Source organism: Sciurus carolinensis, unplaced genomic scaffold, assembly GCF_902686445.1.
Source record: "Sciurus carolinensis unplaced genomic scaffold, mSciCar1.2, whole genome shotgun sequence".
NCBI classification, from domain to species: domain Eukaryota; kingdom Metazoa; phylum Chordata; class Mammalia; order Rodentia; family Sciuridae; genus Sciurus; species Sciurus carolinensis.
In genome coordinates, this window is record NW_025920323.1 from 164430 (window position 1) to 191596 (window position 27167).

Consider the following 27167-nt stretch of genomic DNA (forward strand, 5'->3'; position numbering starts at 1 on the left):
CAACATTACCCTATGTAAATTTATGATTGCACAAAGGGTATGCCTTCATGCCATGTACAAACAGAGAAACAACATGTATCCCATTTGTTTACAATAAAAAAAATTTGAATCATATTTGTTTTTTCTACCACACATAATGGTTAGAAAGCCACAGAAAAGTAATGACATGAATCTGTTTTGCAATCAGAAGAGTATTAAAATAATCAGATACATATTATATTTTAAAAGGTAAGACTGTTCAACTTAGAAATGGCACCTACAAACTTAATGGACACCTACCTATATGTAAGACATTGGATAAGATATTGGGTTTGATTCAGTCGAAAATGTATCCTGAGAACAGTTATATTTCCAATATGCTCATTCCAGGAAGGAGATTACAAAATGCATACACATAATATGTGTAAGAAAAAAGAGAAAAGAAAAAGATATGAATAAAACCCATAAAGAGCAGAAATAATTTCCTTTATCATTTGGCAATCATTGAAGGAAGCTTTTATACAGTTGAATCTTAAAAATCCAAGATGGTTGAAATAGCTAGAAATAGAGTTCTAGAAATAAAGATGGCTATTGGTTATTGATCAAACTATTGAGTAAATATGTGATAAAGGTCTGGAACCTTTACCAATTAATTAAATCATATGTATTTATTATCCTTAATTAATCTTAAAAATCCATGTCTAACTGTGTAACACAAACAAGCTTGTTCTCGCAATTTATAGTCTAGTGGAATTGGTAAGAAATAAATCAAAAGTTACACACTCAAAGGAGTGGTTAAAATCAAGGACTATTGGAGGTTCAAAGTCTTTCACATTTTCATACTCTCAAGGCCTACTACATTTTCAAGTACGATCATTTCATGATGGAAACCTCTTTCAAACAAGTGAAGGAAAGAATTAGCTTCTTGTGATATTAACACATCACAAGTGATCAACTCAGATTCTTTATAGTTTAGGATCCTTTCCAAAGATTGCAGAGCTAAAAGTGATTAACTTTTGATTTGATTTTGGACATTTTAAGTGTATTGAGAAGAAGAAAATTCATCAAGATATAGGAAAAATTTACCTAAAGGTAATTTTGTGTCTCTTCTGTCTATCATACTCCATGCTCTGGACAATTCATAACTCTCAACACAGCATATGGACTGTATAGATGGGAATAGGGAGGAACATAATGGACAAAATATGTCTTCCATACTGTATTTAAGTAACTTGGACTTCAGTTTATGATTTTACTTCCCTATATCAGTCTTCTAAGTTCATTTGACAAGAAGGTTCTAGATTAGAGGTTTTGCTCTTGAAAATGAAATCCATGATAATATTATCACTCACACTTAAATAAATTTTCATTACAAGAAGTGCCATTTCAAAACTGAATAATCATTGATTTTGCAGTACAGAAACAAACCTAAGAAGTCAGATAGTATCTACTATTCTTCTCTAAAACAACAAAACTTCCTTTTAATGGATTTCTAGTCTGTTCTAAGAACATGGAGTTTTCAGATTCCATAATAAAAATTCTACTTGTGATCTGGGATTACAAACATGATCTGGTCCTATGCCAACTGCCTGATGATATCCCTCCAAACCACTCCAGTTCTAAACATCTTATGCTAAAAACTTCAATGAGAACGATATGAACAACAAATAGTCATATGTTCCGATACCATTTCATTTAAACATAACCAAGAGACTCCAAATGCTCTTTATATGGTCACAGTTAGCTTTTGGCTTAATATTTGTATTATGAAACCCTGAGGTAGTCAGGTATATATAAATATTTAGTCATATGTTTGTAAAAGATGGGTCCTGATATTTACTATCAAAATAATGAAGTTATTATTAAATTGATCCATACCTCTTAATTTTACATTAATTGGGCAAAAGATTGATCAGAATCATGTCAAAACTAAGCATCATTTGTGTATAAAGAAGGTTATGGAAAAGGATTACATATATAAGAATATTTGATACTCATAATATAATGAATTGGTTAATAAAATTGAGAAACATGCGCTGATGTGAGTTATTAAGAAACATAGCTGGGCATGGAAGGGCAAGCCTGTAATCCCAAAGACTCTGGAGTCTGAAGCAGGAGGATGGCAAGTTTGAGGCCAGACTTAGCAACTTAGACATTCAACAATTTAATGAGACCCTGTCTCAAAATAAAAAAAAAAAAAGAAGAACACTTAGGATCTAGCTCAGTGGAAAAGTAAGAGAATGAAAAGAAAAAAAGAAAAAGAAAAAAAGAAAGGAAGAAAGAAAATAAAAAGAAACCAAAGACAGAGGGTCCCTGATGAGAAATATAAATTTTCCTTAAAACATTCTATTACATAACATAGCACATTATTAATTAATTCCTTTACTTTTACAGATTAACCATCTCACAACCTGCCCCTCATTCTTGAAACCATGCAGCTGAACCATAATGTGACAGTTTGTCCTACTTGGGTTGACACAGGATCCATTTAGGAAGAAAATAGTTTTTGTCATATTTTTGCTTTTCTATTTGGGGACTTTGCTGGGTAACTCGCTCATTATCACAACCATCAAGACCAGTCGGGCACTCGGCAGTCCAATGTACTTCTTTCTTTTCCATTTATCCTTATCTGATTCCTGCTTCTCTACTTCCATAGTTCCTAGAACAATTGTGGATGCCCTTTTGAAGAAGACCACTATTTCTTTGAGTGAGTGCATAATCCAAGTCTTTTCATTGCATTTCTTTGGCTGCCTGGAGATCTTCATCCTCATCCTCATGGCTGTTGACTGCTATGTGGCCATCTGTAAGCCACTGCATTACATGACCATCATGAGCCACCGGGTCTGTAGTGTGTTGGTGGCTGTGACCTGGGTGGGGCCTGTGGGCATTCACTTCCAGGGACCTTGGCTTCAGTAACCTCCAAGTGCCTGGGTGGCTGAGCATGGTGAAAAATCTTTCTAGGTCCCTTTGTGCAAGGAGGATGCCTCATTTGACTGGTCAAGGGAATTTTTACTTTTACTTCAAGTTTGAAATGGGTGTGGTCTTACAAATTCACGAGATTCCTCAAGCCATCTTTTTTATTGTCTTTTGGGCAGTCTTTGGTATTTCTGTGGTGGCTGTAATGTCATTAACAACCAAATATTCATTAGTCCAATTTTACTTGCAGTTTTCTGGCCAAACTTAGAGTTTTTTAAATCTTTCTGCTTTGCTTTTGCTCCTGATTATCACTATGAATTTGGCTACAAGATGCCAATAGTATTCATTGCCACTGCCTGAATACTATACTGCCTAGAAATTGTTTTCCACCTGATTAAGAAGCCCATCACCTTTAAATTCATCCTTAAACAGAGTCTCAGGACAAGGGGGAATTGTAGATGGCTTATGTTGGAGCTCATGGTTTCAGAGGTCTCAGTCCATAGGCAGTTGACTCAGTTTCTTGGGGCTCAAAGTGAGGCAGATAATCATGGTGGAAGAGTGTGGCAGAGGAAAACAGCTGGGGATGTGGCACCAGGAAGCAGAGAGAAGTGAAGAGGCAGAGAAAGAAAAAGAGAGAAAGATACTCCCCCTCACCAGGGAAAATATATATAACCTAAAGACATGCCCTGAATGACCCACCTCCTCCAGCCACACCCTACCTACTTAGAGTTACCACCCAGTTAACCCCAATCAGAGGATTAATGCACTGATTGGGTTAAGGTAATTTTTTTTGTAATTCATTATACATGACCTTGGAATGCATTTTGACATAGCATACTTAAATGGAGTGTAAATTCTCATTCTTCTGGTGGTACATCATCATTTTAGTCAGTTTTACTGCTGTGACTAAAGGACCCAACCAGAAAAAATGTAAAGGAAGTAATGTTTACTTGAGGGCTCACGGTTTCAGAGGTCTTAGTCCATAGAAGGCCGGCTCCATTCCTCAGAGTTTGAGGTGAGGCAAAACATCATGGCTGAAGAGTGTGGCAGAGGGAATCAGCTCACATGGTGATCGGTAAGCAGAGTGAGGGTACACTGGCCAGATACAAAGATATGCCCAAAGCCATGCCCCAATTCCCATCTCCTCTAGCCACACCCTACAACTTAATTTACCACTTAGTTAATCTTTATCAGGATATTAAATCACTGATTGGGTTAAGACTCTTACAACTCAATCATTTCTCTCAGAACTTTCTTGCATTTTCTCACACATTAGCTTTTGGGGTACCCCTCACATCCAAAACATAATAATGATGTGGAATTATATCCCTCATGTAATTATATAATTATTCATGTAATTATTATATATGCATGTAGGGTAATAATGCCTGATTCATTCCATTGTCCTTCCCATCCCCATCCCCTCTCCCCTTCTTCCCCTCCTTTCACTTCTCCCTTCTGTCTAATCCAAAGTAACTCTATTCTTTCCTAGGCACCCCCTATTGTGAACTATCATCTACATATCAGAGAAAAAAATTGGCATTTTGTTCTTTGAGACTGGCTTATTTCACTTAGCATGTTATACTCCAACTCCATTCATTTACTGGTAAATACCATAATTTTATTCTCCTCTAAGGCTGAATAATATTTCATTGTGTATTAATGTACCACAGTTTCTTTATACATTCATCTGTTGAAGGACACCTAGATTGGTTCCACACTTTAGCTATTGTGAATTGAGCTGCTACAAACATTGATATGACTGCCTTACTGTAGTATGCTAATTTTAAGTCCTTTGTGTATAAACTGAAGAGTGGGATAGCTGGGTTAAATGGTTGTTTCATTCCATGTTTTCTGAGGAATCTCTATACTGCTCTCCAGAGTTTTTGGACCAAGTTGCCATCCCACCAGCAATGTATGAATGCATCTTTTTCCCACATCTACACCAACATTTATTGTTTCTTATATTCTTCATAATTGCCATTCTGACTAGAGTGAGATGAAATCTAAGGGTACTTTTGATTTGTATTCAGAGAACTGTATTTCAAAATCTTAATTTTATTTGAATCCTACCCATATGATTCAAAATTTAAACTTGACTTTGAAATAGCACATTATTTTGTACATAATATTTTATACTAAAGTTCATAAATTCTTTCTATGTGTCCACACTTTATAAAGAGTGAGCATTCAGTTATTATGGTGTTAATTTAGCATCTGAGCTGCTTTGACTTACCAAATTACCTCCTATGCTTCTGTGGAAGTATTAACAGGGCTATATAATTCATAAAATTAAAATATGTGTGTTAAATTCAAAATCATTTTATAGTGCTTTTCATAATTTCCAGTGCATTTTAATGAATGTTTACAATTAATATAAAAAGCTAGAAAGGGTAGATCTTAATGTCATTTGATTAATAGTCATTTGAGAAAATAAGAGAAGAGCAGTTTAATTAAAAGGAAACACAAAATTTAACTGTAAAAGAACAATCTAGTGATCTGGAGGAGTTAGTCATTGGCAGTTTAGTGAAATGTCTTGTGGTATGGAATAAGGTTTTAGGGAAGGCAATATAATAAGGAAAAACCTTATGGAAATGGGAACATTTAAGTTTGACCTTAACTGTGATAAGAAAAAGAAAAATTCCTTCACTATTAATATATGATCAGCCTTGATAGCAGAAGAGGAATATTATTAACACATATGATGAATACATAAAGATTTGTTTTCTGCATGAATAATATTATGACTACTTTTTAAAATTTTTGGTTACTAATCATAAAACCTATTCTAAATATTTAAAATCACATATTTAAAACAATTTTACATACTTTAAAAATCACATTAGAGGGCTGGGGAGATAGCTCAGCTGGTAGAGTGCTTGCCTTGCAAGCACAAGGCCCTGAGTTCGATCCCCAGTACCGCCAAAAAAAAAAAAAAAAAAATCACATTAGAAAAGTCAAATAATAACTAGTTAAAGTGATGAGAGTTTCTTGTTAGATTTGTCCAAGAATTTCCATAGGGGTTGCCATTGGCCTTTCATCCAGATCCCTCCAGTGTCTTTAAATAAATCTCCTAACTCTATGTGGAGCTACTTTAGGAGCCTCTAGACTCCGTGCATTTAGGGAAGTGATCTTGGATACTCACTATTGCATGGAAGGAAAAAAGAGCAAAAGGCCCATATGCATCTGATTTTTCTCTTTCAGTATTGTGATATAATACTTATTCTCATTCTGAGTTCTCAGAGGGAAATTTTAAGATATAATTTTACTTTAAACATAATTTGAAAGCTAGATACAAAGAATGAGAACTTTTTCACTGATTTTCTGCATAAGATATTTGCTTCTTATTTTAAGTTAGAACTTAGATTTTTTTATTTTTTGTTATGAGTTCAAGAATAAACGTATTGTTTCAAAGACTGGAATTGAATGAAGACAAATATGAGTTATTATTTTCATATTGTTTATCCATCTTCCTTTGCTTTGTTTTTCTTACATACCTGAATCTATGTAAAAGTTATCATTTTGAATAATCATAGCATCATGTATCCTTATTTTCCTGTTTTTCAAGAACATTTTCCCTCTTGGGTAAATATTCTGAAGATATAATTGTTTGGCAACCATTTTTTGTAACTTTTAGATTCTTCTAAATTATGGCACTATTTTTAATTTTCATAGTTTATCAGATAGTTTTAGGAATCTGCTCTAACAGAAAATTGACAATGAGAATACTGTATCAAAGTGCTAGTTTCAAATTTGGGACTCTTAAAGCCTGCAAAGGAGGCTAAGATAAACTGTTAAATGTTTTTGTTCTCTTTCAGATAGAAATGGAATGCTAAAAATCATAAACATCTGAAAGTGTTAACAAATAAATAAATGAGCAATGAACAGAATAAATCAAGAAAATTAAGCAAACTCTTGATTTTGAATAATTGTTCAATTATTTGACTTTCTTTCTTTATTCTGTGGGGTTACAGAAGGAACTCAGGGTTTGCAGATTGTAGGCAAGTTCCCTGTCACTGAACCACATCCCCAGCTATTGCTTCCTTAATTTCTCAAGACAAAAGAGTGGCCAATAGAGTTGAGGAGTGAACTTTTCCTAAATTAAATAACGTGTGTGGCAGATGAAAGGACGGTGTCTATTTCTGGTCTTAGTCTATTATATATTCCACAAAATTTTGGCATTGAAGTTGAATGTGGTTTTACAGAAGAAAATTTCAGTAGCCACAGTTGAAGTTTAAATTATAAAATAAATGATTATTTCTTTAACAAAAGTAGAATATGAATATATATAAATATATATGATATACATGTATATATATATATGTATGCATATATTTGATATGTATACATATATATCACTTCTTTAACAAAGGGAGAATATAATCTATAAAATAACCTAAGTATAATATAGAGATAATATTTTCTGGAAGCATTTCATTCCATTATTCTTCTTTATAAAGGAGTGATTCCCTGTAGATATTATATTAAATGTCTTCTCAAATAAATGTGTTACCTTGATTTCAGTTCTATCTGTGAAATGAGAAATCCTATTATATACACTGGTAATTAATTTTCACTGAAGTAGTTGTAAAAGTAATTCAAACCTCTGTAAAAATCTGTATGCCAAATCTAATGTAGGGAATTTATATCCTGAGCTTCCTTGGTCTTAAAAATTGAGAACATTAATACTTTTAAAATTAAAAATAAAGGAACTGATTCTAGTTAGTTGTTAAAATGTGTTAAAGTCACATATCTTTACCTATTTCATGTGGACATTTTTGTTTGATTTCAAAGAATCCTATGTGTTAGATAGCATTACCACTCTCTTATAGATGAAAAAACCCTGGCTCAAAGAGTGATGTAAACTGCTTAATTATTCAACCACTAAGAGTGGGCCATATATTGGAATCCACTTAGTCTAAATGAAGCAACACATTTATCCACAATGATAACCTCCCTCCCACCCTTGTGGATAAAACTATAAATTATGTTTTAGGAGTTAGAGGTAGATCTTGTTCCCAAAGAGGACAATTTCTGTAGACCCTCCAAAATCAAGATGACTTTAAACACCCCAGGTTATTTTTTCCTTTTTCATTCCTTTATAGAGGAATGAAACAGTGCAGCAGAGATGGTTTAAATATGATGGTGTCTGTCCTCAGTGTACACTATCAAGTCGCAGCCTGTGTGATACACTCTGAGAATTCAGCATTTGAAACTATGCTAAGAGATAATGTTAGTTTGACAAAAAAGTCAAACAACAGAAATTTGTAAACTGAGTCCTCAATGTCAGTTTTTATATTTCAGGGATCACTCATGGAATTGTTTCAAATCCTATTAGAAATTTCAAAGTATATTGAGAGTTTACTCTTGTTTATACTAAAATCATACTCAGATATAGGTGTACGATGAGATGTAGATATAAAGATATTCCCTGTTTCCTTAAATCAAATATTCCCTGTATAGGTGTAGGGCACAGGAATGTATCTGCCTAGGTATTTTGCATTTTATATGGCAGTTCATGAAATATAATTTTAGGTATTAGCTTCTTTATCTATGTTCATTTAAGTAACTGAGGAAAGGACATACTGAATTTCCGTAATCTTGAAACAATATTACATTCACATTTGATTATTAATAAGGAAATCTAAATAATCTATTTTGATTATATTCCCTTTTGGATATTAGTCCCTGAATTCCTCAAATGTACATGTTTCCTTCCATACTTTTTCCTTTTTATTCATAAGCACACAGGTACTCATTGAAACTCCTTAGTATTACTTGTCATTTATTCAAAAAAATTGTCATATTTTCCCATTTATGTGTATCTTGTTTGATTTCTGCTCAACCATATCTCTTAATGTTTTAGTCAAGTTGTGTGTCCTGTGTCAACCCACTTAAGACAATTAAGTTTCTATCTATTATTCTATAATAAAATATATCACAGCTTACTTCCCATTCTATTACCAGCAGGTATTTAGATCAATATCCTTTTTCAAGTATGAACAAGGCTTCAGTGAATATTCTTGTGAATTCTTTGTGGTTTCCCTAGATCAAATCTTATTCTCTAAACCATTATCATATTTTTATAGATAGGCTTTTGCATTTTATTTTTACAAGGCTGATGAGTCAGACTATTATCTCAATGCCATTTAATTTTTATTGCCATGATTGTTAATGAGTGAGAGAACTTTTATATACGCTATTACCCCATTGTAATTTCCTTTATGTACATTACCCATTCAAATTTTGCTGTTTCAGTAAAGTTGAGTGACTTAGATTCATATTATAGATATGAAGGTGTTAAAAATATTTATTACCATTTTGTCACTTCTTAAAATACTTTCCCCATATGAAATTTTGTTAGATATAATATTTAAGTATATTACACATTTTATTATGAATTTTTTTGCTTAAAATTTTTCCTACAGTCTAAATTTATTCACCTAATTATTCCCTAAATATTTGTTCTAGTTTTATTTTATACATTCGCATAGTTCAACCATCTGAAATATTTCTTGTGACCAAGAAGAAATTTTCTTTTTTTTTTGTTGTGGGGTGGTGGGTGGATACAGGGCATTTTCTCAAGTGGAGAGTCAAGTTCTAATATTAGTTACAAAAAATCCTGTATTTTGAGGTATTACTTTAAATATAGATTAAATTCATTGTATTTATGTGCTTGTTTATTGCCTGTATTTATATTGTCATCTGTATTTAATAACATTTCTTTGTCATATATTTTTAATGTACTTTAATATCTGAAAACAAATTTTTATTTACCTATGCTGGATATTGACTAGTGCTGAATTTTGGAAACTTACTTTTCAAAATTTAGTAAAAACTTTGTCACAGTTTTAGTTTATAATTATTTATGGTATTGGTTAATTGGGAACAAATTAAGTTTTTTTTTTTTTACTGCATTCATTCTTCCTAACCATAAATCATGTTAAATGGTTTTAATTTTTTTATATTTCTATTAAAATGCCATGTTTATGAAGAAGTTTCCATTTTTAGCAACGGTATAGATAAAAACAATTTTGAAGCTTTTACTCAAAAAATTAACATCACATTTCAGGACCAATGCAATGGGACTTTTTTAACAATTCTAGAGAGTGCCCCCTCTCCCCCCAAAATTGAAATTAAATCAGAAGTTGAGTTGTTAACTTAAGGTTCATAAATGGACTTTGACTCACACATCCATCATATGCCTAAAATCCTATTGAAAATCTCTTTGTATATCAAATTTGATTTTTTCCAAAACATTTTTCATAGGAACACATACAGTGCAAAGGGCATGATTTCCTTGCTGTTCTAACTCTTTAAAAGCTTGCTGACAATTTTTTCTCAGTGAGTAGGATTTATTTTCTATAAAACCAGGCTTGAGTTTAGCAGTTGTGTGACTCATTTTAGATCAAGTTACTCCAAGTCCCAGAAAGAAAGAAAGAGATGTAGGGTGATCATTTGCATCAAACAAATATTTTCTCTTTTACTGATATATGCCAGGATTTTACAATGAACATGTAGTGAGTCTGGTGAGGGAAAATGCTTGGTTCAATTCAGAGATCCAAGGCAGTAAAACAGATGAAGTGTAGAAAAAACTTGAATGCCAGTGTATTTGCAAGTTTGCTATTGCAAGAAGAAATACTAGGAAATCTGACAACAGACCCACATGATGAGAACTTGAGAACTCCTGGATGAGACAGGAAAATGAACTGGAAAAAAAGGAAAAGTTTAGGAAGCAATAACCATTCTGGAGGCCCATATGATGGAGCAACCCTCTTCTCCACAGATTGATTTGTTGCTCTCCCTCTCCCTCATTTTTTAAAAACATTTTCTTGAGTCCTAAAAGGACTTGATGAGATTGTTATCCAGAGGTTTAATATTTGCATGAGTTTGTTGAAGTATGGTATCACTAGACATGATTGACTTTTAAATTTATCAGTTTAGAAGAACTGAGAATGAGAGTATCCATCCTGCCTTTGAAGAATAGACAAACTATTGGCTTTTTAAACACACTGGAGATTTCAAAGCTACTAATAAGTTGTAACACTGAAACACCATCTTAAAATTGAACTGAAAAACTGTGCTTTGTGCTTAAAGTATTCACCCTATTGTTTGTGGTGTGAGGGTTTGGGATTCATCACCATCAGGATTGATTTTCTGTGCTATTCCTGTTACTAGTGAGTCTGCTCTAATGACCTGCATTCTACTTGTGAGTAAATATTCTATATATTTTATCCATTGCTGTACTACTAGTGTGAATTATACTGATTGATTCACAATAAGCAATCAATATATGTATTTACTGAACACATGATTTTGAAAATAAATCAATGATTTCCAATGGTCTAGTGTTTCAGGTATATTATCCTCTCCCTTTAAATAATCAAGCCCATGAAAAAACATGGAATATGAGAATATTACTGAATTTATTCTTGTGGGACTATTTAGTAATGCAGATGTGAAGACTCCCTGCTGTGTGATATTTTCACTTGGCTATCTTGCAATTCTTTCAGGAAACCTGGTCATTCTTCTCACCATCAGCGGAAACCACCTTGGTGAGCAACCCATGTACTTTTTCCTCAGCAACCTGTCCTTCTTGGATGTCTGCTTTACTTCCACAGTGGCCCCCCAAACTGATCATAGACTTACTGGTTCAGTGGAACACCATCTCCTTCAGTGGTTGTGTGTCCCAGATGTTTCACGCCCACTTCTTTGGAGCCACTGAGACCTTTATCTTGGTGGCCATGGCCAATGATCACTATGTAGCCATCTGTAGACCCCTTCACTATGTGGTCATCATGAGCAGACGGGCATGCTATATCCTTGTAATGGCTTCTGTCATTGGAGTTTTTATCCATTCACTGATGTGGGTGTTGATCTTTTTTCAACTTCCCTTCTGTGGCCCCAATCAGATAGGCCACTATTTCTGTGATGTCTTCCCCCTGTCGAAGTTGTCCTGCACTGACATGAGGCTCTTGAAGATCATAATCATTACCACCACAGGGATGCTGTCCATTCTGACCTTTGTTGCCTTGGTAATTTCTTACATCATCATCCTATCCACCTTGAGGACTCGCTCACTTGAGGGCTGCCACAAAGCCCTCTCCACCTGTGACTCACACATCACAGTTGTGCTTATGTTCTTCTTGCCCCTCATCTTCACCTGTGTCCCCATGGCCGATCTGTCAGCCATGACAAAGTTTCTGCTCTGTTTTACACCATGATTGCCCCCTTGTTCAACCCTCTCATCTACACACTGAGAAATGCAGACATGAAGAACACCATGAGGAAGGTGTGGGACCCACACAAATTATTGGAAGGGACTTGAGACCTTGGGGTTGACACCCTTGGACTGATCTTGTTCTCCACACTGAATCAATGTCAGTAAAGAGGGCAGGTGCAGAGAGGTGGTATGTGTCTCCCAAGCAGCACATCTTGAAGAGAGAAGACCCTACCATTCTCCTTCTGTTGCTTTACATTTCTGAAACTGTACACAGAAGAAGGGAACCAGATGATCTCCAGGTTCTTCCTGGCTCTGACATTCTAGCAGTTAATCTGTCCTTCATAAACCAAGACAAAAGGAACATTATGTTACTGATATTGATTCAAATTAGAAATGCTTCATGGTTTGTCAGTTGTGCCCTGTCTCAGGAAGCAGGTTTCTCAACTGAGACATCTGCTATAGATACAGAGAATTAAGAACTTCTTTATTGAGGCTTCCACTGCAATTAAAAAATGACAAAATAAAAGAAAGATGTATCCGTTGCAAATTTTAAGGTTTGAAAACAGTGTGATGCAATGTAGTTTTCCTATTCACATTGTAATTGATGGAAGATATTGTAAGTGATTCTTAATAACCTGTTTTACTAATCAGAAGTTTCAAATTGAGGCTGCCATTATGAAGTTGATGAAATAGAAACTTCTAGCACTCTTCCCCCTACAGAAATATCAATTTGAACAACTGTCAACGTACAAATATCCTTTCACAAGAGTTCAGAAACCATGTGAGATTTTATAACATGAGTGTAACACAGATATTAGGAAAGATGAATCGGAAAAGGCAGGAAGAAGAGTTTTACCTTCTCTGCATCACCCTTTTTCCCAACCCCAAGCATGAAGAGCAATACTTTCCCAGTCAGGAAAGATGAGGAAAGTGAGCACTGAACTTGGCCATAGACCCCTATGTGGGAACTTCCTCAGTAAAATCTACTGCTGTGCAAACTCTTTTAGCACCAGATTCTATTTCCAGTACCTGTGCACTAACCTCTAGCTCACCACAGCACAAGAGGCCCAGACTCTAGGTCTGCCTTCAAGTTCTTGGGGCCTGTCTCACCACTAGCCCAACTCTACTAGCCCATGGCTCTAGACCAAACACATCAAAAGAATGACCTTGGCCCCAGATGCTGGAATGATCCCAGGATCCTAGTTATCAGGCTGGTTCCTACAAACTCAGTCTTTGAGCAGACACTTCTGATACAAGCTCCAAGCTGGCACCCATGGATTGAACTTCCAAGTCTGCCCAACTGTCAGGTTAGATTCTGCAGCCCAAAATCCAAGCCTGTCCCATAGCACCAGGATTCAGGCCCTCTCCAGGTCCAGATTGGCCCTGTGACCCTATTCATAAGGCCATCATCATCACTGAATCAGAGTGCAGGACAAACCCTGCAGATATAGACTCCAGGATGGTACCCATTGTCTGAACTTTGAAGCCCTCCCGCTTGCCAAATAGGATCCAATGACCCCCAGGTTCTAGTCTAGGATTGTCCTGCAGGCCCCAGGCACCACACTGGTGCTGAGCATACAGCTCCATGTTTAATCAGTGTCAGGTCAGTCACCATGGCCTCACACTCAAGGCCAGCCCCTGCACAAACAACAGATTAAGGGGCCATTCTTGTCCTAGTAATTCCCATTCCTAGACCCAGAATCTCAGGTTCATGGACCATCCTTTTGACCCAGGTTCCAGTTTGTCCCCAAGGGAACTAACCTCCAGATCAGCTAAAATGCATGCTAGCCTCAGTGGTCTCAGGCTTCAGGCAAATCTTAAAAGTCTAGGTAACAGGCTAATATCAGACTGGCCCTAGGCTATATGTATCCAGTCTACATGCCTAGCTCAGAATAAGACCAGTTTCAGGCTTCAGGGTTGTATATGGTCGAAGGTCCTTCAGTATTTAGGATCTATGCCTACTCCAGAATACCTAGTGTCCAAGTTCTTCCCAGCAGATTCAAAAGACAGAATGTTTCCTATGAACTACAGTTCCAGACTACCCCTGTAGACCCAGGCTCCAAACCAGTCAACACAGACCCACCATCCTATCTGGAGATTCAGTCTTCAGGACTGGCCAAAGGCACTGAGGCCACAGGTTCATCTCAGTTTTACAAGAACAAGGACTATTCCAGTTTTTAGAATCACCTGTAGATCAGATTGACTCCTGTGGACAAAGACTGAAGTCCATCCACTATGCATATAGTCAATAGATCCATCTAAGTGGGTCCAGGATTCAAGAAAAATTTCATGGACCTAGATACCAGTCCTGACAATTCCTACTTATATTTCTCATCTGTTCTTTCAGTCTGTGTGCTTTATCCATGAGAACCTTGCTATGAACAGAATGTCAGGTATTCACAACTCACATGTTGAAACTCTAACCCCATCAGGATGCCATTAGGAGATGGAGGCTTAAGGAGGAATTCAGTTGTGAAGACAGAGTCCTCAAGCGTGGGACTGGTGCCCTGACAACAAGAGAGGAGGGAGTCTGAATTCCCTCCCTCTGTGCCCTCTGCCATAAGAGGACATGGCAGAGGATGGACATCTGAAAACCATTAAGAGGCCCTTCCCAGGAACCAAATCAACTGGCACCTTAAAAATAATTTCCCTAGTCTTCAGAGTTCTTGGAAATGAATATCTGAGACCTGCAGTCTATTATTCTTATGTTATAAGAGCTTGAAATGACTAAAAGACCTCAGCATTCTAATCATATTTGTTTTGATTCCTGGTTTGAAAATACTAACATGACTGCCAATCTGGTTCTGGTTCTACTGTCTACATTTTGTTTTAAACTGTGTTCTTTGTTTTTGTTTTGCTTTGCTTTTACTTTTTATTACGCTGTGTAAATTTTTCTCTATAGGCATATAAATAGCTCTTTAGCACTGTGGGTTAGTTGCCATGGAGGAGAATCATCCTACAGTCTCATGACAGGTCTCAGTGTAGCAGTGAGCCTGTTTCATGGACTGTGGTTCACAAGTTCTTCATAGCCCCCCTTCTAGGTTGGACAGGATGACTGAGGGGGCTGGAGTTGGATTTTTTCATCCCTAGATCAGTTGGCTCTGATAACATCCCAGCAGGTTAGCTTCTTAGCTAATTTTTCCAGAAGGCACACCTTGTTAAGGCAGACAGAATGCACTCCAGTATTCAAACTGGTTCCTTTATCATCTTTCTGTCAGGAGGACAAGGGAATTTCCTCAAATGCTTAAAGTGGGAACTGCTTAGTATTTTAGCAGGTAAAACTCACAGGGGATGCCCCTGAAGTTCATCTCTTGTGTACTCCGAGCCTCCCGATATGTCCCAGTTAACTGCTGATGCTTTCCTATACCAGCATTGTTAATGCAGAGCCTTCTGCCCTAGCAGAAGCCCATGACTCCATTTTGTTCATGCTCTCCCATTTTAGAGTAGTAGTGTGACTTGTAACCTCATTTCTCCTGTGGATCCAAGAAGAGTTGACTTTTAAAATTTTTCATATATTTACCTTTGTTAACATAGAATGGGGATGCCCAGTTCCTTGCAAACTAAGTTAGATACCAGAATACTTTTGGCTTTAAAAGGGCACCTGTCCTTACTGTTCTTTTAGTTTTTTTTTAGTCTTTGAGATTATAATAAAATATTATTGTGACTGGTTAATAAATAACATATTAAGAATTAAGTACATTTTGTATAAAATATATTATACATATAATTATTAAATTTTATTTTGAATTAAAGGAAACCTACTCAATATGTAATATAAGAAATTTAAAAGGTAAAATTCCATTTATACTTGTGATTTGTGCTTTTATTGACATATTTTTCTGTCATGTGTGATTTAAAATTTACAATCCATTCTTTACTTTTGGACTTTAAGTGATCAACTGTATATAAAAAATTCAGGAAGAAAAATACTGTGTAGTTACATATTCTAGTTCTCTCCATTTTTTCCTGGAGTTCTGAATTTCCATCTGGTGTGTCTTCTCTTCCAAACTGTGTTCTTTGGTCATGTATTTCTGCTTTTGATTCATAGGTAAGGTCATTGTTATAACTAGTTTTGCAGGCTGTCTTTAATTAATACAGGATTCTGTATTGACATTGTGTTTTTCTTACTTTAAATGTGCTTTTCTTTTGAATATCACCTCCCCAGTTTCTAATAGAAGTAAGCCATCATTATTATCCTTGTTCCTTTGTATAAAATATAATACAATATGAATTTTTCTTGACCTAATCTTAAGATTAGTCCTTTATACTTAGATTTCCAGTTTTTCAATGTCATGTACATATATATGACTTATTTTCCCTTTCTTTTTTCAAAATTTTTATAATTAGTTATACATGACAGTAGAATGCATTTTGACATATCATACATAAAAAGACTATAATTGCTAATTCTTCTGGTTGTATACGATGTCGAATTACACTGGGGTTATAATAATTTATGTACATAGGGTAATAATGTCTGATTCATTCTACTATCCTTCCTACTCCCCTGTCCCATTCCTTCCCTTCACTCCCCTCTAACTTATCCAAAGTAACTCTATTCATCCAAAGTAGCTCCATTCTTCCCTAACCACACTGCTTTCCTGTTATTGTGAAGTAGCATCTGCCTACAGAGAAAACACCAAGCCTTTGGTTCTTTGGGATTTGTTATTTCACTTAGCATGATATCTTCCAACTCCATCATTTATGGGTAAATAGCATAATTTCATTATTCTGTAAGACTGAGTGCTTCCATTGTGTATATACACCACATTTTCTTTATGATTTTAAAATCCTTAAAATTTATCCACTAATGTTATGTCTCATCTCATAATCTATCCAGATTTGCATTTCAAAGACAGATGAAAATAGTGTTACTTTGCTGTTGTTAAATTGAGCATTCTTTAGGTGTCAAATAGTCAATGGTGTTGCATTCTGTACACTTGGTGATTTTTGACCTTGTTCTATTAATTGTGAAGAAACAATTCTTTAAGTGACTTTTTCTCAACCAGGCTAGTCTTTGATTTTTATATCTGGCAGTCTCTATATAGTTATATACACATCAGAGTTCTTATGTTACATGTTATAATTGAAGTCTTCAACTACTTACAAAATTATATCCTCATTTATATTCATTGAGACAGAGAAAACCAAAATAGACAGCCATCATCATAAAGGAACATTTTAGATATCTAAATTTGAACATACTAAAATCTTCCTCTGGAAAGTAATTAAATTATTTTAATGCAAATTATTCAATGCTTATAAATATTTAATACTTCTCAATATTTAAAAAAATGGTGCACAGAAATTATAGTATTGTGCATTTAATAATGACATTTTCGTCATTTGTTTTGCACTGTAGGGAAAATTTTGGGTGGTTTGGGGGCATCAATATGTTAATAAAAGATGTACTTAAACCAAAATTTTGGAAAAAATTTGCAGTAATGCATTTTAAAATACTATGATGAAAAGCTGGGCTTTCTGTTATGAGCATAACTTTAAAAAATGTACTTTATGTTTAAAGCAGTTTTAGGGTCACATGAAAATTTCATGGAAGGAACAAAGAATCCTTAACACCTGCACTCTGCCCTTTGCAGTTCCCTGTCAACACCTCTTGCATTGGTATGGAATATTTGTTACAGTCATTGAACCAGTATTAATAAATGCTTACTGAAATTCACAGATTATGTTACTCTTTACTCTTTGTACAGTTGAGTTTATGACACATGTGTTGTCGAGCATCTACCATTACAGCACCATACAGAATAGTTTCACTCTTCTGAAAATGCTGCATGTTTCACTTAATCACTTTTCTTCTCCTCCTGAACCCCTGGCAAACACTTTCTGTTTTGTTACTCTTCTCAGTTCTGCCTTTTCCTACAGGAAAATTCATAGTTCATATACTTATAGTAAATATTTGTTAAAAAAAAAACTTGAAAATTCTCTCTTTGGTATGTCATACTTTGCTGAAATTTCTTCCTATTTCAAAATTCTTTGACATCAACTGTTTATATATAATTTTTACTTTGCAAAACTGGGTGTTGAATCAAGAGGTGTGCTACCACTGAGTTACAATACAGTTCTTTTTAAATTTCTGAGACAGGGTCTAACTAAAATGAAAAGTCTGTCCTTGAAATTGTGATCCTCCTGTCTCAGTCTCCTGAATCACTGGGATTACAGGGGTGCAGTAGTACATCTGACTCAACTGCTTATATTCTTCGCTTCTAGTCCATGTAAATATACCATTTTTCATTTGTGCCATCAGTGCCATAATTGTAATAATGCCATATTTTGAGCAAATATCCATAATTGCAAATTTTTAAGCAATTTTGATACCACTCCCTCAAATTAGAAGAACTCAAATTAGGAGCACGAAGTATATTTTAGAAAAAGAATAAATTTATTAACAAAAGAAAAGAAAACAACAAAGTCTCCCTAAGATCAAACTACTCCTTTGGAAGGGTAAAATTTCTGCCCAAATTCTGTCACTGTTCTGGAAGTTTCTATGTAAACACATGGTAAGAGTCCAAAGTATATATACTTTCAAGTATTGATTTGGGGAGTACCTAGATTGTCTATAATCCATGATAATAAGATGCTTTTCTAATTGTTGCACATGGTACATTCTGCTGAGTTAGGAAGAACAAGTAAGTTAAGGTACATAATCAGATATAAGAGGTTGAAATGTTTAACAAATAAGGCTATTTGGAAGAGAGAGAAACTGCCCCTCTGTGGATTTGAGCATGTGGAACAACATTGCAAGCACAGAACAATAGGCACCAATGTGAAAAAAGGCAAGAAAAACACTAGATAAATTCTACAAGAGATAATAGGCAAATAAGAGTCACAGAAGTGAACAACACTTAAGGTAGTAACCCCTGCATACCTGTTTGCACCTCATCCTGTCTCCTTTTCTACATAGAGTCCATTTAAAGTAGTCAGTGTACACATACAAATGTCATTTCCTGAAGGAACTCTCATTCCCCTAGGGACTATTCTGTTAAATCTGTGATTAGAAGTTAAATTTTTCTATTTACTTCTTCTATTTTAATCCAAACTAGGATTAAAAGTGGTCATCTGAGACCAATTTCTTGCTCCACAACTTCCTCATGACCTTTTTCACTTCTGCATTCCTCAGTGTGTAAATCAGAGGGTTGATCAAAGGTGTTGCAATGGTATAAAACACAGCTATCATCTTATCCATGGGGAAGGTGGTTGCAGGTCTTGTGTACATAAATATGCAAGGGACAAAGAACAAGATGACCACAACAATGTGAGAGATGCAGGTGGAGAGGGCCTTTCTCCTCCCTTCTGCACTGTGGTTTCTCAGAGAATGCAAGATGATGATGTAGGAGAACATCAGCACGACAAAACTCACTGTACAAATGGTCCCACTGTTGGACACCAGGAGTAGGTTGGTCACATATGTGTCTGCACAGGTGAGCTTCAACAAGGGTTCCAAGTCACAGAAGTAGTGATTGATTTCACTGGGACCACAGAAAGGCAAAGGCAAGGCAAGAAAAATCTGAACTAAAGAATGCACACAGGACCCCACCCAGGCCACAGCCACCAACACACTACAGACCCAGTGACTCATTATGGTCATGCAGTGCAGGGACTTGCAGATGGCCACATAGTGGTCAACAGCCATGAGGATGAGAATGAAGATCTCCAGGCAGCCAAAGAAATGTAACGAAAAGACTTGGATTATGCACTCACTGAAAGAAATAGTCGTGTTCTTCAAAAGGGCATCCATAATTGTTCTATGAGCTATGGAAGTAGAGAAGCAGGTATCAGGTAAGGATAAATGGAAAAGGAAGAAGTACATTGGACTGCCGAGTGCCCGACTGGTCTTGATGGTGGTGATAATGAGCAAGTTACCCAAATAGAAAAGCAAAAATATGACAAATACTATTTTCTTCCTAAATGGATCTTATGTCAACCCAAGTAGGATGAACTCAGTCACATTATTGTTCAGCTGCATGATTTCATGAATGAGGAGAAGGGGCAAGTGTGAGATGATCTATCTGTAAATGAAAATGGATTTCATTTATGGTGTGTTCTGTTAAGTTATGGAATATTTTGAGCAAAATAGTTCAAGGTGTTTTGTGTGGTTATGAGATATTCAAAGCCAATATAACATTAATTTTTGAGTACCTTCCAGATATGATTTCTTAATAAGTCATCTAACACTTGAGTCCTCAACCTGAGTCCTTGACATAGTAGGATGTCATTTTTAAATAAAGATTTGAATATAATGCTTTCCTACAAAATTCTTCAAATGCAACTCTTCCTTATCTTTGGCCAAATTCTGACTGATTTTGCTCCCTATGTACTACCCCACATTGATATTTACTTTATTTTTTTCCATATCAAAAACTTGGCAGACCTGGTAGAGTGATGCACACTTGTAGTCCCAGCAGCCCTAGAGGCTGAGGCAAGAGGATTTTGAGTTCGAAGCCAGCCTCAGCAACAGAAAGGTGATAAGCAACTCAGCGAGATGCTCTCTTTAAATAAAATAGGGCTGAGGATGTGACTCAGTGGTTGAGTGCCCCTGAGTTTGAACCCTGATACCACTCCCCCCAAAAATTGGCAGTATGCTTGCATGGTGTAATACACAGCATTTAGGACATGTTTTATTGCCATTGGAGTTTCATGCTAAAAACATAAATTCACATAGTACCCTCAAACCCATATAATTACTTATGTGGGTTTATGTGTGATAGATTCCATATTTATTAAACTTATTTATAAAAATGTGTATGATTTATAGCTACATTTATAGTCAGTTCTTAAAAAATACTCACAATGTTTTGATTAGTTTAGAAAAGGTAAAAGAAATATATAGTTTAGTATAACTTTATATCAAAGGAGTCTCTTATTTAAAAGAATGGAACTTTCCAAAGACAAACCAGTTATAAATGACATGGGTTCTTCTGATAACATCAGTTAATTTCTTTGAGAGTGTTCAAAGACACTTGCTACCTTACTGGGAATGCCTTACAGAGGGAAGAAAAAAATGACAATGAACTGACTGAATTTTATTTATCTATACTCATAAATTTCCATGGCTCTGATAGAATAAATGTTTTCTCATCAAACCAGAGTGAAGATTCATGTGACTTGTAGTTCATATTCACAGGTGCCAGAAAGGAACTCTAAGGGAAAGAAGGATTCAGACAAAATATGTGAGGGATATTTACAGTCAGAGGTCAGAAAACAGAAAACTCTAAGGAAATCAGGTACATGATTTTAGAATGTAGAGTAGTCAGGCCCTAGAACAACAGTGACTGGAAAGGAAGAGAATCTTCAGAGAGAGAATATTTTCTATAACTTCATGATTTAATTTCCAAATTAGTTCTATAAAAAGAAAAAAAGAGATACCATGGAATTCAGACTGCTTTTCAACTAAAAAAATTAAGAACTAACAAACGTATATGTAAGTACATATTACTCTTACAATTATCAGAAATGATCATATTTAATATTCATAGAGATTCAGTCATATCATATCTGGATACATATGAGGTTGAACCCTCAATTCATCCCTTGCTTTCCGATGTAGTTTTAGAATGTCATAGATTTCTCATGGCATTTTTCACCTCTGCTTTCCTCAGTGTGTAGATCAGTGGATCAAGGAAGGGTGTTCCAATAGTATGAGATACTGTCACCATCTTGTCCATGGGGAATGTGTTTGGGGGGTTTGCATATATGAATATACAGGGGCCAAAGAACAAGACCACTACAGTGATGTGAGACGTGCAATTGGATAGGGCTTTTTTCCTCCCTTCTGCACTGTGATTTCTCAGCGAATGCAGGATGACATTGTATATGATTGTTAAAATTGTTAAACTGACTAAACAAATTGCCCCGCTGTTAGTCACCAACAGAAGATTCAGCAAATAAGTGTCTGTGCAGGTGATTTTAAACAAGGGCTGCAGATCACAGCAGTAATGGTCATTCAAATTGGGTCCACAGAAGGGCAATCTCAAGGCCAGGATAACCTGAGCAATGGAATGCATAAAAGACCCTATCCAGGCAAGGACAATCAAGATGAGGCAGACCTGCCTCCTCATGATCCTTGGGTAATGCAAAGGCTTACAAATGGCTACATAGTGATCAACAGCCATGAGGATGAAGACAAAGATCTCCATGCATCCAAATAAGTGCAGTGCAAAGATCTGTGTCATGCACTCACTGTAGGATATGAGTTTCTTTGCAGAGAGAGCATCCACAATTAGCTTAGGGGCTGTGGATGTTGAATAACAGGAATCAACAAAGGACAGATAAAATAAGAAGTAGTACATGGGACTTCCAAGTGTTCTGCTGGACTCAATGTTCACAATAACAAGTGTATTCCCCAATACAGTTCCCACAGAGAAAATTAAGAAGATTAAAAACACCATTTTCTGACTCAGAGGATTCTGTGTCAATCCTAGCAATATGAACTGAGTCACATTACTGTTTTCCCACATGGTTTCTGTTGATGTGGGGACATTACAGGTTGGAAACAATCTGCAAAGGAGAAATGAAAAAAAATGTGAAATGAATACTAAATTTTGAATACATATTCTCAGTCATAAGATTGCAACTTTAAAATGGATGCTATAAATGATAACTCCCAATAGGTTCCAGTCACTTTTTTATTCTTATTACTGGATAATATGGAATTCCTAACAACTATTTCACTCATTTTCCATGTTGGATATGATAATAATTAAATAAGACATAGAAAATGTAATAAAAAAGCAAATGCTTCATCAAGCAAATTAAATATTGCTTTAGTGGATTTGGTATGAGTAGGCAACTTTGCAAAGTGAATAGGGTTCATTAGTCTTCAGCATGAAGCTATCAGTGGAAGGGGCATACATTGCAAATCTAAAAAAAAACAATTAAGCTAGATTTACCTCAATATACTTTTACATTTTTTGAACCTGGAAGTCCCATAAAATGTAGCTATAGAATAAGCATGTTGAACATTAGAATAATTATTGTTTAAGCATTTGAGATAGTCTCTCTTGGAGTCTAAGCATTCAAACACACACACACACACACACACACACACACACACACACACAATGAGAGGGATAGAGAAAAAGAAACAGAGAGAGGTAATGCAGGTACCTCAGTACATTCTTGAACCTGTTAATGCAATTTAATATATTTATTTAATATATACTCTGAACATTTAATAAATGGCATTCTAAACATCTTAAATTGCCTTTCTGAAGAGAGAGAAGAGAAGAGAAGGGAAGAAAAGGGAAAATAATTAAAGCAATAACAAAATTTTATGAATGAATAAGACAGTTGCTCTGGTCCTCCAAGACTTAGTTTAATCTTTTGCTTTAACTAAATCAATCTCTCTTTACTTTACCTCTTAAAACACTCTAGTGTTTCTCATGTCGAAATCCAGCATCTATCATAAACTATGTAATTTTTATAATATTGTTATTCAAACTTAAATTATTCTTTTTACTCTTTATATTTCAGAATCTTTGTATAGATTTTCTTAAGACCCCAGGAGTCACATTATAATACAGGAAAAAGAGAAAGTACACCAATCAGATATTTTCCAAATTTCATGTTCATGACTAAGCAATAAGAATTTTTGCAAATATTAGTAGGAAATGCTCCAAGTCACAGCTGAAACTTTCAATGAAATTATAATTGATATTATCAGATATCCATATCCTGACTTCAAGGTAGAAAAGGTAGAAATAAAATGGCAATTTATTTATTTTGACTATACCAATATGGGATAAACTTTTCTATGAACCTTGTCACATATGTTCTCCAAATAATAGTGCAGTCAAAAGCAAAGTTAACTCTGAAATGGATTATATATATTAAAAAATCTCTTGCCAGAAGAAAGCATATTTGCCTCAAATGCACATTTATAAAAGTTGATGAAATTTCCTTTATGTATCTCCAGAACTGTGGTGGATATATTCATATAACAATCAATTTTCTTACCAGATGATGAGGTGGTATTGTTATTCTCAGTTTATAGATGATAATATAAGTGTGTGAAGGGTCAGAAAATGCACCCCAAGTAAGAGAATCTGCAACAAGAATCTGCAAAATATCTTAAAACACATGAAATATTCAGAAAAAATAGATAATATTATTATTGTTTTTAGAACAGTAAACATTAGTCTCTGACATCATTTCATTAACTGTTAAATGTACAAAATAATGCTGACCACAAAGGCCATTCTAACCAATAAAAAGAATTGTGTGTATAGTAGTTGGTACTTTGGAATACACAGAATTCACATTAAAATATTTCAACATCAACAATTATTAAGTTCTTGAATTTAGTAAGTGCATTTTATAGTATCTCTTTTGTGTTTTATCATATTTCCATCATTGTTTATGTCAAATATTTTAATACTCTGATACCTGGAGCTCCTGTCTCTGGCTTCCACTCTACTGAATTTCCTCAGCTTCATCCAGGACACATGAAGCCCTATATGAGCCAATATTCCCCTTTTTTTGCCTGTATATGGATATTTAGTACATTCATCTTTTACCTTTATTTTGGTCCAAGCTGTTACTGGCATAAAGTCCCTTATTTCGATTCAGACTCAAAGTCATCCCAGATATGTAAGTGTACTCAGAAACCTATCAGCCAGTTTACAGATTCCTTCTCTATGTACTATTTTTATAATATTCACTCATGTGACCATTTGAGTAATCTTCAAGAATTCAGAACCTTTGTTACATCTCAAAAATAAAGAAATGCAACCACAAAAATAAACAAATGTCATAATATTTCACAAGTCAGGGGTTTCTGGGTATTTAATATTTATTAGGATGGAAAATTTGAATAAATCCTAGGTTCTATCAACTTTTTCAGGTAATGTAATAAATCTCCGCATGAAGTACATGGAGTCTACAAACAATGTGACAGAGTTTGTTCTTCTGGAACTTATAGAAAACCCAAAGATGCAGAAGATTGTATTTGCTGTGTTTTTGTTCATCTACATCATCTCTATGGTAGGAAATTTGCTCATCTTGATAACCATCACTGCCAACTCATTGTTGGGATCTCCCATGTATTTTTTCCTGGCCTATCTCTCCTTTATTGAGGCCTGCTATGCCTCTGTCAATAATCTTAAACTGATTAGAGATTCACTTCATGAAAAGAAGACTATCCTTTTCAATGGATGTATGGCCCACATTTTGGGGGACATTTCTTTGGAGGTGTAGAGGTCATCCTGCTTACAGTGATGGCCTATGACCGATATGTGGCCATCTGCAAACCCTTGCACTATGCAACCATCATGAACTGGAAAGTGTGCATGCTGCTAGGGGGAGTGTCCTGGATGGGAGGCTTTCTCCATGCAACCATCCAGCTCCTCTTCATCATCCCACTACCCTTCTGTGGCCCTAATGTCATAGATCACTTTATGTGTGACCTGAGCCCTTTGCTCAATCTGGCCTGCACTGACACCCACATTCTGGGGCTCTTTGTTGCTTCCAACAGTGGGTCCATCTGCCTGTTAAACTTTCTCCTCCTGCTTGTCTCCTATGTGGTCATCTTGCACTCCCTGAAGACCCATAGCCTGGAGGGCAGGCACAAGGCCCTGTCCACCTGTGTCTCCCACATCACAGAGGTTGCCTGTTCTTTGTTCCCTGCATATTTGTGTACACGAGACCTCCAGCAAATTTATCTATTGATATCTATTGATAAAGCAGTTGCTGTATTCTATACCATGATAAATCTCATGTTAAATCCTGTGATCTACACTTTGAGAAATTCTCAGATGAAAACTGCCATTAGAAAATTGTTTAGCAGGAAAATTATTTGATAAATGAATGTGCTTAAATCCCAACATTGATTCAAGAGAGGAAAGGGTGAATGAACATTTTGTAATATCTCAGCAAAATATGATTGGAAGAGCATGAGAAAAGACTGTTATTCTCAAAATCTGCATTGAAAGAAGTAGGAACAGGTTCAAACAATAGAGACAACTGAAGCCTGAATAATCTACTCATATTGCAAATTTCTACCCAATCTGGTCGTTTTTTCTGTCTTTATCTATTTATATGGATTTATAATTTTTCCTTCTAATAAAAAGTAATGATATCAAAAAATATTGATATTGATCGATAACGCCTATAACACTAAATCAGGTAAACACTGCTATTACCCTATTTTACCTTACAGAAATGGAGAGTTATCAGAACGGAGAGTTATCAGAACAGATGTACTGATGATTCAGTAACCATATTACTGATTTTCTGGACCATATTTTTAGCTTCTATCATTCACTGCCAGTAATGATGAGAAAATTTTCATATAATTTTACTGGTTACAATTTCTGAGAAAAGGACTGTATTTACCATATTACAATACTCTGACTATCTATAACTAAAAATCAACCTATTTAATTGTTATTTGATACTATTTTATTTATCAAAAGAAATGCTCATATATTTCTACTAATATTATAGTATCTAAGTACTTTGGGAAAAAGACAACAGGCCATTTATTTACCCTACAAGTGGTAAGAGATTCACCCCTGTTTCTAAGTTTCCTTTGAGTCTTTAGAACTAGAGTATTGCTCATGTCACTGTCTGCTGATAACCCATTAAAAAGAGGGATGACTTAAATAAAAGAGTGCCTGGATATCTCTCTGTAATTCCTATTTACTAAAAGTGCAGTTATAGTCCATAAATTACTTGCCTGCTAGCTACCAATATTTTCTACAAGTAGTACAATACTTGATACCTGATTACATATTAAATAAATAAATAAAATAATAAATTAAAAAGTGAATACAATAAAATGTACACTACAAAAGATTACAAGGGATTACAGGAATTTTTTCTACATTTATTTCCTTCAGATGAGAATTCTGTAGAGAATTCTTGATTGCCCTTTAAATGAAACAAAAATGTGTTTAATTCTCAAACTGAGGAATGGGATAGAATATGGAATTCAGTTTAACAATGTTTGAAAAAAAATGTTTATCTTCATATTCCCTCAGGAAGACATCATTCTTCTACAAATGTGGGCTGTTTATCATTTTTCTGTTACTTC

General features: G+C 35.2%; 2 protein-coding genes and 2 pseudogenes across 2 annotated transcripts; 2 read left to right on the plus strand and 2 right to left on the minus strand.

Moving 5' to 3' along the window:
- The first annotated feature begins 11296 nt into the window (after window positions 1–11296).
- LOC124975592 (olfactory receptor 4P4-like) lies at window positions 11297–12223 on the plus strand (annotated as a pseudogene).
- Window positions 12224–19181: 6958 nt separating this feature from the next.
- Window positions 19182–20102, minus strand: LOC124975593 (olfactory receptor 4C16-like; annotated as a pseudogene).
- A 1591-nt stretch (window positions 20103–21693) lies between these two features.
- Window positions 21694–22593, minus strand: LOC124975597 (olfactory receptor 4C11-like). The gene has a single exon (XM_047538233.1). It carries the CDS (start codon window positions 22591–22593, stop codon window positions 21694–21696), a length of 900 nt encoding a protein of 299 aa, XP_047394189.1.
- Window positions 22594–25350: 2757 nt separating this feature from the next.
- On the plus strand, window positions 25351–25932 carry LOC124975594 (olfactory receptor 4C46-like). The gene has a single exon (XM_047538230.1). The coding sequence runs from the start codon at window positions 25351–25353 to the stop codon at window positions 25930–25932; it is 582 nt and encodes a 193-aa protein (XP_047394186.1).
- Window positions 25933–27167: the final 1235 nt, after the last annotated feature.